This window comes from Eleginops maclovinus, chromosome 14 (assembly GCF_036324505.1).
Source record: "Eleginops maclovinus isolate JMC-PN-2008 ecotype Puerto Natales chromosome 14, JC_Emac_rtc_rv5, whole genome shotgun sequence".
Classification (NCBI taxonomy): domain Eukaryota; kingdom Metazoa; phylum Chordata; class Actinopteri; order Perciformes; family Eleginopidae; genus Eleginops; species Eleginops maclovinus.
The window spans coordinates 14,816,777-14,827,526 of NC_086362.1; the positions used below are offsets into that span (position 1 = coordinate 14,816,777).

General features: G+C 38.8%; 1 protein-coding gene across 1 annotated transcript; it reads left to right on the top strand.

The window, feature by feature from the left end:
* Nucleotides 1-429: 429 nt before the first annotated feature.
* On the top strand, nucleotides 430-2,275 carry LOC134876180 (histone H2A.Z). The gene is made up of 5 exons (XM_063901085.1): nucleotides 430-583; nucleotides 884-961; nucleotides 1,106-1,219; nucleotides 1,299-1,428; nucleotides 1,930-2,275. Exons 1-5 carry the CDS (start codon nucleotides 581-583, stop codon nucleotides 1,989-1,991), a joined length of 387 nt encoding a protein of 128 aa, XP_063757155.1. The 5' UTR covers nucleotides 430-580; the 3' UTR covers nucleotides 1,992-2,275.
* Nucleotides 2,276-10,750: the final 8,475 nt, after the last annotated feature.

Genomic DNA, 10,750 nt, shown 5'->3' on the forward strand with positions numbered 1-10,750 from the left:
GCAAACTTTTGGAGTTGAAGTTTGTCACATTACGTATTTGACAAAGATACGTAGTTTTATTTTAAAGAAAGTTCGATGCATTTGCTTACAAAGTTGCTGCTTTCACTTTAAAGTAAATTAAAATATGGTCATTATAAATATATAGTTTTTTCTCACCATATTAACTTGGTCTGATCACGCAACAACTTAATGTACTATATTTTCTTTCTTATCTAAATTAATAACCTTTGAAAGAATACTTTTTTCAGAGTTGTAATATCAACTTGTTATTTCAGTCTATGGAAGAGACCATTGAATTGACCTGTCTAAATGTCACAACTACATTACCCATCATTACTTGGAACGGAAATGACCCAGCAAGCGAGGTCTGTTCAGTCATTGGCTGCTGATTGCCCGGGCAGGAAACACAAGACGAAAAATGATTGGCTCGTGCTCTCCCTGTAGTTACCCGGATAAAGACGGGTTATATATTGTGAACCAATGTAGGCGTGGGGGTTGTAGTCCATACCGACAATCGGTGATCAGTAGAAGGAAACCCATTTGTGCTTCAGCTTCAGGAAGTTATTTGTGGATTTTAAACATGGTAAGAAATTCATGTCGTAGTTTATATCATATCGATAACATGTGTGTGCGTTTGGTTTGTTGGCAATACATGTTAAATGTCCCTTTGCATGTTGTTGAACAGCTAACTATTAGCCGCTAGCGTTAGCTGTTGTAGTAGCAGCTAATCATGCTAGTTTCTTTATCGGCTGCTTTTATCGAGCGATATAATGGCTAACATACTGCTAAATTGCGATTATTTGTTAAGCTTTTGAGGGTTTTATTTCACGGTAATACACGATGTGGTGGCAGCAAGCCCAATAACTGTGTTCTTGTTTTCCAGGCTGGTGGAAAGGCAGGCAAAGATTCTGGTAAGACCAAGACGAAGGCTATTTCGCGCTCACAGAGAGCAGGACTGCAGGTTTGTCTATTGAAATCCATTCATTGATATGACTATGCTAACGCTAACAAGCTAACATTAGACATCCGCTGGCCGTCTCTAACCGTCTGGCCACCGATCCATTTTGTTTTTCTCCACTTATGTCTGCTAACTGTATCGGTGCAGTTTCCAGTGGGCCGTATCCACAGACACCTGAAGTCCAGAACCACCAGCCACGGCAGAGTGGGAGCCACTGCAGCCGTGTACAGCGCGGCTATCCTCGAATACCTCACGGCCGAGGTAGAGCTAACTATCGTGTATCTATCTATAGCTGCCGTTCCTGGCTTATGTATACATCTAAAGCCTGTCTTTCTTTCAGGTTCTAGAGTTGGCTGGAAATGCATCAAAGGATCTTAAGGTAAAGCGTATTACCCCCCGCCACTTGCAGCTGGCCATTAGAGGAGATGAAGAGCTGGATTCACTGATCAAAGCCACTATTGCTGGTGGAGGTAACGAGACGAAACCTATAACTCGTACAATAATGCAACATTTTTTGATTAATGTATTACAATCTATTAAGTCTATAAAATGGTGTAAAATGCCCACATTCCAGACACCAGGGTAACAAAAACTATCCAGATAGTGACATTTACAGTACATGGAAACTTATATCACATTTAATTTGAATTACACTTATTTTATAACTTGAGTTACTTAAAATGAATGCATTCAACCAAAAATGGTAAGAGCCCTGCAAGTAGATTAGTTTTCAATAACCGTGACTATTTTAGCTGCAGGGCCAATAACTTTAAATAACCCAAACCTTTTTTAAGTGCTACACTCAGACACTAGAAGATATTTATTTGGTCAATGTGCAGAGGAAACGGATGAATTTTTAGTCTTTGACTTAAGATCATCAATCTGTCGTCTAGCTTTTTGATTAGATGATTTGCTGACTGTTGTGGGTAGAGTCACTTGCCGCTATTAACGTCTCATCCTCTGTTTCCCAGGTGTGATCCCTCACATCCACAAGTCTCTGATTGGAAAGAAGGGCCAGCAGAAGACCGTATAACCTGAAGCGCTGATGAATCGTGCCACCTCATGATGAAGTTTGCATCAAGTGGTTAAATGTCTTAGATTAGAAACACCTTTAAGAGTTATTTGTATGGTTGGGCTTACATTTACTCAGCTGGGGTATTTTTAAAAAGTGGCTTCAGAGAAGCTCATTTTTTTTGTGTGTTTTTTGCCTTTTTTGGTTTTTTGTTTTCCCTGTTGCTGTGGTTATGTTGAATCATGCTTTGGTGGCATTCCCATGTTTAAACTGTTGTTTTAATAAAGCTCTTATTGGGCAATTTCGATATGTTTTTCAGTCCTTTCATCTTCATGTGCTCATTTCCGTTATTATGCTGGCTGAAGTTGTATTAATCTTGACTAGTTTAAAGGATTAACATTGATCAACCAAAGCCTGCAATTCTTAAGAGTCATGTCATGACTGGAACCACCTTAAGCTCACAAACCATTTGTTTCTGCCCTGTGTACTTGCATGAATTGCTCAGCATGTTTTGTCAGTTAATCACTGGACTAACACACTTGGGGAAACCCTGTTGACAATTTTGGATTCTGAATAAAGACTGGACTGACAGTCTTGATTCTTTCACATACTGTGGAGTATGGCTGGCGTATTGCATGAAGGCAGTCTGACTGCGACCCTGGTTTATAAGGGTGAACTTACTGTGCGTGAATAATTTGTCTAGGCTATTAAAAAGCACAGTAAATGTATACATGGTGACATGTCTTTGAAATGAATCAACACTGGATTTAGTGATGAACATCTATTGTATAAGTAAGGTAGTTGCTCCGAAAATAAAACATGCCTGTCCTCACGTGTCCTATAGCTATATGAGTTACTTTAAACCTATTTGTGTAACATTTACGCTCCCTGGGTCTGGTCAGGAAAGCTTTGAGAGCATCTTAAATTGAACTTCCTCTTCAGGGATCATGACGTCAGACAACCACTAGATGTCCCCAGAACACTACGAGGGTCTCACTGTTGTTCTAACCATGGCCTCAGTAATGGTATATTATAGAGCCAAATAAGTAGAGGTCAGGCCATCTCTTTATCAAGCAGCACTCTTTACTGGGATGTTGTGAGAATGAAAGGCATCAGTAACTGACTCAGCTGTGAAAGAAGATCCTTGGATTTAACAAAACACTGACATCGTGCTTTCTGTAGAACAGGAGGCTGCACCTTAACGAGTCATGCATCATCATTTGGGTCAATTTAAACCTGAAGGAAACAAAGCACTCCAGACGTTTAGTTAAATCAGAAGAAACGTTTTTTTTTTGGACACTTTCATTACCCAGATCTTTTTTGTGATGTAGTCAGTGGTCCATTACAGTAAATGTGGATCAGAGATTGTCCACATCAATATTGAATATTGAATATACAAACTCTTGGAAAAGAAGGCAAATGTTTTTTAAAAATGAAATAAATAGAAGCACTGATGTTAGAATGTGTAAGAACAACTGGAAGCATGATTTAATTGATCTTATTACTAGGTGTTCTTGAAATAAGGTAAGTATTTTGACAAGTTTTTTAAAGGGACTCTAGGATACATATATACAGTTAGGTCCATAAATACTAGGATAGAGACAAAGTATTGCTAATTTTGGTTCTGTACATTACCACAATGAATTAAATGAAACAATTCAGATGCAGTTGAAGTGCAGACTTTCAGCTTTAATTCAGTGGGTTGAACAAAAAGATTGCATACAAATGTGAGGAACTAAAGCATTTTTTAAACACAATCCCTGCATTTCAGGGGCTCAAAAGTTATTGGACAAATTCAATAACCGAAAATAAAATGTTCATTTCTAATACTTGGTTGAAAACCCTTTGCTGGCAATGACTGCCTGAAGTCTTGAACGCATGGGTATCACCAGGCACTGGCTTTCCTCCTTTTTAATGCTCTGCCAGGCCTTTATACTGCAGTGGTTTTCAGTTGCTGTTTGTTTGTAGGCCTTTCTGTCTGAAGTTTACTCTTTAACAAGTGAAATGCATGCTCTAATGAGATCAGGTGACTGACTTGGCCTTTCAAGAATATTCCACTTCTCTGCTTTTAATAAACTCCAGGGTTGCTTTGGCTGTATGTTTTGGGTCATTGTCCATCTTTATGAAACGCCGCCCAATCAATTTGGCTAGATTTGAGACAGTATGTCTCTGAACACCTCAGAATTCATCCGGCTGCTTCTGTCCGTTGTCACATCATCAATAAACACTAGTGACCCAGTGCCACTGGCAGCCATGCATGCCCAAACCATCACACTGCCTCTGCCGTGTTTTACAGACGATGTGGAATGCTTTGAATCATGAGCTGTACCACGCCTGCTCCAGACTTTATTCTTGTCATCCTTCTGGTAGAGGTTGATCTTGGTTTCATCTGTCCAAAGAATGTTCTTCCAGAACTGTGCTGGCTTTTTAAGATGTTTTTTAGCGAAGTCCAATCTAGCCTTTCTATTCTTGAGGACTATGAGTGGCTTGCACCGTGCAGTGAACCCTCTGTATTTACTTTCATGCAGTCTTCTCTTTATGGTAGACTGGGACATTGATACGCCTACCTCCTGGAGAGTGTTGTTCACTTAGTTGGCTGTTGTGAAGGGGTTTCTCTTCACCATGGAAATTATTCTGCAATCAGCCACCACTGTTGTCTTCCGTGGATGTCCAGGTCTTTTTGCGTTGCTGAGTTAACCAGTGCTTTCTTTCTTTCTCAGAATGTACCAAACTGTAGATTTGGCCACTCCTAATTTTGTAGCAATTTCTCGGATGGGTGTTTTCTGTTTTTGCAGCTTAAGGATGGCTTGTTTCACCTGCATGGAGAGGTCCTTTGTTCGCATGTTGTCTTCACAGCAAAATCTTCCAAATGCAAGCATCACTCCTCAAATCAACTCTAGGCCTTTTATCTGCTTAATTGATAATGACATAATGAAGGAATTGCCCACTCCTGCCCATGAAATAGCCTTTGAGTCAATTGTCCAATTATTTTTGGTCCCTTTTAAAAGAGGGTGGCACATGTTAAGGAGCTGAAACTCCTAAACAAATTGGAATGTGGATACCCTCAAATGAAAGCTGAGAGTCTGCATTTTATGTCCATGTCCATTATATAACTATAATTGGAATATGTTTTAGTAAACAGGTAAAAAAACAAAACTTGTGTCAGTGTCCAAATATAAATGCACCTAACTGTACTTCAAAAAATAAGATTTTACAGTCCATATCACGATCTGAATTATTTTCTCTCCTTTTTAAAAACAGAGCAACATTCATGTGAAGAAATACATTTACACTTTGTGGGTTTCAAAACAACCTCACATTTAAAAATCTTGATTACTTCTCCTAAAAGTGTTCTGAATTATTGTTTAAATTATCACTGAACATTTTGTACATCATTTATTCTGCCTGGAGTCGCTTGTTACGAACAGATCACTTTGTAAAGTATTACTACTTATTTTTTAGTGTGATCAATACACGTTTCGTCTCAAACGTTTATTTTGGCAAACAGAAAATCAATAGAATAGTTCAATACAGTTGTAAAGTAATGCTTATCATAACTGGCATCTTTTCATTCTTGTTTGGGTTTTAAAAAAATGTAATATGTTTCAATAACAGCCAAGCTAGCTGTTAGCCCCTGCAATACATTCTCAAATGCTAAACTAGGTTACCCGTGTCCTAACACTTGAGATTAAAATGAGTCTTTTATCTCAGAAAAAAAACCCAAATAAGCATATTTTGCGGAATTGTTAAACTATCCCTTTAACATTCTGGCTGTTCCGAATTTCCTTCAAAGAACAGTTTATTTATTTACTACATAATGGGATGCTAATGTCTTGCTGCGTGGCCAGCAATAATTTCAAATGCATTGATGAAGACAAATAGGAAGGGCATTGCAAATTCCTTGGTAACTTTGCAAAGTCTAATAGTTTCTTTTCACCCTTTGTGTTATTAAAATTATATGTGGCATTTTAAAATAATGAAGGAAACCTTCCGGTGTGACAGACTTGGCTTGCACGCAACTTGTCCAAACCAATCAAACATGCAGTAGAAGCCGAGGTCCTTAACTGGACAATTAAGTCCAAACACAGCCGAGGTGCACTCGTCATTGTACCTCATTTATCTGGAAATAATGAGAGGAATAATTAGTAAACTGATCCCATATGTGACAGCGCCAAAACACACAACGGTCAATGTTGGTTCGACTTACTCATGCGAAAGGGTCAGCTCAGTCCACTCAGCAGATTTCTTGGAGTGATGGAGACTTTTTTCCCCAACAAACATTGGAGGAGAAAATATAGAGTACTATTTTTTTTTTTCTTATATAAAAAGACCAGACAGGCCTTTTTTTTAGCTTAAACTTTTGTGAAATTGGCTTATTAGATTTCTTCCTATCAATCAATACTATAATACTATAGCTTTGCAAGCGTCATTAGCCTTTAGCTATAGATGAAGCTGGGGAAAAGCTAGCCATGTGCTGTTCAAGGTAAATAAATCACCTACCGACACCTCTACAAGTGGTACATCATATTCAATTTATTTTATGTGTATAGAAACAGAAATGTAAAAATGACATTTTTTTGTGAACATGGGAGCTGACATGCAACAGTCAGCAGAGTTTTTTAAACTAAAAAAAGTTGAAATCAAAATATCAACTGTGAGCTGTCGTCATGTATTTTATATGTTTTGACAAATGCATTTATTGGAATTTAGTTTTTTTCAGCAAAATACATTTCACAAATGTATAACTTCCCATAGAAGAAGAAATTAAAAAAGAAAATACAACAAAGAAAAAATACACAATACTCATGAATACACAAATAACATACAAAAAATATACAGATATACAGTTCACAGATGTTGACGGTGAACCATTATTCAAAAACAACATAAATGATTAAAAATAATGTAAATGGACATGTGAAATTGTCAAAAAGCTAGAAGACAAGAAGCTTCCTCATACCCTTTCCAACAAGTGTCAGAATTCCCCCACATTTTATGGAAGGTATCAGGCTTTTCCTGTATAGCATAGGTCCATTTCTCTAAGGCCAGACAGTGAGAGAGGGTTTTTAACCAGAGACTGATTGAGTTTATTTCTCTCCAAAAGACAGATATTGTGTGTTTAGCTTGGAGAAGAGGAAAAACAATTCATTTTTTCTTGGTGTTATTCAGACTTGGAATCACCGGGAAAACACAAAGCATTCTGGCAGTGTGGCTGAAATCCAAATGTAGTTCATCTCTTATTGAACTAGCTTTAGCTCTGGTTACTTTTAAATTCATGAACTCTGCAAATATTCACCACTTTATTTCCCCCATACTTTTATGGACAGACCAAAAGCTTCTCTAAAAGTCAAAATGGTGTAGTGAACTTCAAAATGTGGTTCACAAGGCTCTCCTGTGCTATTGAAGATTTGTTTTGTTGGCCTGGTGTAAACCGGAGTGCTAATGAGGCTTTCCCCCCACGCATTCATTGGGTCAATTAAGAGAACACTGAGGAGGGAGGCTCCTTTCAATTTGGTTCTAATTAGAGTGCAGGAAGTGGAACAGCAGCACTCACCTCGCTACCTTCAGGCTGGACAGTCTGTGGTACTTTCTGGAAGCTATTAGCACATCTGGCCTCACTGGATGGAGTTAGCCTTTATTTGGTTTACAGAGCTCATAACAGCATGTCACCACAAGTGAGAGGAAGAGTTAACAGTCTGTGAAAAAGACCGCTGCCCGATGTCTTATGGAGGCTTTAATTTCCATACGTAATTCTATAAGGAACATAGTGCCCTAATGTTAAAGCCAATCTGATTACTGCCATATGTAAGTGAAACAATTTCTAATACACTTTAACCAAAATAGAGGGTTTGGTAATCTAGTTAACATCTATCTGATTGTCTGAATGCTGTTTTTTTCTGCATAATAGAAAATCTCAGCAATGTTACTCAAAATGACACAAATAAGACCGGAATTTATTCAAACCCATGTCATTGGATACATTTCCAAGTGTTTTCCAAATACAGACATGAATAATAAGTGCATTCTTTAAAGTATAATCCATTTCCTGTTGCTGTCTTTGTGTTTTTCCTGTTTATTATTATTATTATTATTATTATTATTATTTCTGTCAGTTTGTTAGTCACTCTCTTACATTGGGGTTAACTGGTCGGTTTTGTTTATTAATGTGTGTTTAGAATTTTCAGTGTTTAGAACAAACTGGAAAAAAATTCAAAAGCTATGGCTTTTCAATTGATGTACAATAGCAGTTAAGACTAAAAAAATCACTAGTTGTTTTTATTCTGTAACTTTGGTTCCCATTGATGTACAAAATATGTCTTTTATATGTGCCATGTGTCTGCAGTAAATATATAATTCTATATAAAAAGATTTCCTGTTGCTTCTCACAAGATGAGTTTTGTTTTTGGCCTCAGCAAAACAAAAGCATGAAATATCATGGAACAAGCTTCTGTAAAAGCTTGCCGACTCAGCACAGAGACATTACAGAGTGGATCTGAAGCTGGGTTTGATAACACAGTTAGAGAAACGAGGCGGCTGCCGGAAGGGAACTGAAGTGTTTTTTTCCCTCCCTCTTCCTTGTTCAAGTTCACACTCGGTCCGTCTGGCGGCAGGTGGTTCAGAGCAGCTGAATAGGCGGTCCAGACTCTCCTCCTCGGCCATCACACATGGCTAACTTATCAGAACAGACACAATGGAAGCAGCGACAACACTCACCGCGCCTGTAATCTCTGTCAGGGATGAGACTTTGATTCACAGACGCTTTCAGCACATTTGTCGACAATTTTTTTCCCCTCCATTTCCCCCTCCTTTTCTGTTGGGTTCTGTGGTGGCTTGGCATTGTCTGTCAGTGTGTGTGCGCTCACACAGACGGGGTGGGCTGGCAGGGGTCACGGTTCGCCGGCCCGCCTGGATCCATCAAGAGGAACAAAGCAGCGGGAGAAGGAGCAGTGCCAAGACCCCCGAAATCAAAGACCAGGTTTGGGATTGGGATTCGCTCCAAAAGGCTGGACCCATTTTGTTAGTGCAGGGGTTTCTCAGGGAGCTGGGGGGAGGGTGGGAGAGGAGTTAACAACAATAATCAAATCAACCACAGAATCTGAGGACTGGGTTGAGAGAGCCCCCCATTTGAAGTCTGCTTTGCTTTTGTTCTTTACATAACTTGATCTGATATTTGAAAGGCTAATTTGTATGTATTCTGTTAGCGGGGGTGGAGGGATGGAGGCAGTACTGCCTGCCACCCAGAATTCCACAGGGGAGCTGACAGGAAGGTCAACACAATTGGCCACAGGGGAAAACAGGGGACACAAGCAAGCCAAAAGCATATGATACGTGTCTTTGAATTATTGCGGCTCTGTGCAAATTTGATGACAATGGATGAGTGGTCAGGGGGCTGAAATCCCTCTGCAAACAGAGCATGCTTTGGTGGTCCTCATTTTGCTATCAGCTTCCCCAACTGGAGAGACAGCAATAGGCTGCGAAGGCAAATATGAATAAACGCTTCACAGGAGCTCTGATACGTAGATTAACATGAGCGGAACTCCACATTTTCTACTTTCAAACCACGTTTTTATGTTCTTAAGTAGAGGAGACTGGTTGCAACAGGCCTTATCCTCTGAAAAGAAACATGCTAGTTTTTCTTCCTGACGTTTGGCAAGAAATGATCAAAACGTACTAATTTTGAATTGTTGTTTCGTTCACTTTTGTGCGACATGGTTAGCATGTGTCATTTTCCGTATGTCTAGCTAGCACATTGGCATGGCTTAGGGTTGGGGATGGTTCTGGTTCTGTAATAATGCGATAATTTCATATTGATGCAATCTCATTATTTCAACGATCCCTTTACAAATAGTAAGACATTATTGCTCGTAGTAGAGTGAATAGCTTAAAGTAGACATTTTAACACTGAAATATGGAGAAGTTGAATAGCATCTGTAAATTGACAAGGTTTTTCCACAGGCTGCACACCCTACTGTGGTAGCACAGAATGAAACCTGCCTGTTAGTCACTATGTTCCATACTCCACTCGAATAAAATGTACTGTTAGCTTAGCATTAATTTCACTTAACACGGACACAAGACTTAGAATGTACACTGTTAGTCAACATGCTCACAATAAATATGTTAGCATGCTGATGTATAGCGTCATTATTATTGATCATGATACTTAGCTTGTTAGCATGCTTAAGTGGGCTAATTTGCACTCAACAGAAATTAAAGCTGGAGCTAAAGGGAAGGAGAGCAGGTATTTGTTCACAAACAAACTATTGGATAAACTGAAGTTTGACCGTACAATGGCACTAAGCAGACAGTTATCAGTTAAAGGGGAACTAATTGTTTGAACCAAATGTTATGGCATGCATTATATAGATGTACAAGTTATCTTCAGGGAAGAGGGAATGTCGAAATAAAATGTTGTGATAATGTGATGGTGATATATTACAGGATAAGTGAGAACTTTATCATTAGTTTTTACCCACTGGGCTTCCTATATCTGTACAGAAATGATGTATCCTACTGCACAATCTATTTTGAAAAATAAAAAGGAGAAAAGTATTATTAGCCAAACTGTCCATTGTTAGCTTTTTAGCCCACTGTTGATTAACTTCACCTGCGTGGTGTATTGCTCAGGAAACAAGGAAATGGAAATTTGGCAACAGTAGACAGAGCAATTTAAGAGCACGAGTTATTAGAGAAGACATTTGTTATAAGGATTATAACTCCATGATGCAGCCTTGGAAGCTGCATCTGTGCAAATCACTCAAAAATTCTCTGAGGGAAGA

What these genes read in the sequence shown, in the direction of transcription:
- LOC134876180 (XM_063901085.1), top strand. An exon ending in TCGAATACCTCACGGCCGAG is followed by an intron (nt 1,220 to 1,298) that starts GTAGAGCTAACT and finishes TCTTTCTTTCAG; the next exon opens with GTTCTAGAGTTGGCTGGAAA. An exon ending in AGCCACTATTGCTGGTGGAG is followed by an intron (nt 1,429 to 1,929) that starts GTAACGAGACGA and finishes TCTGTTTCCCAG; the next exon opens with GTGTGATCCCTCACATCCAC.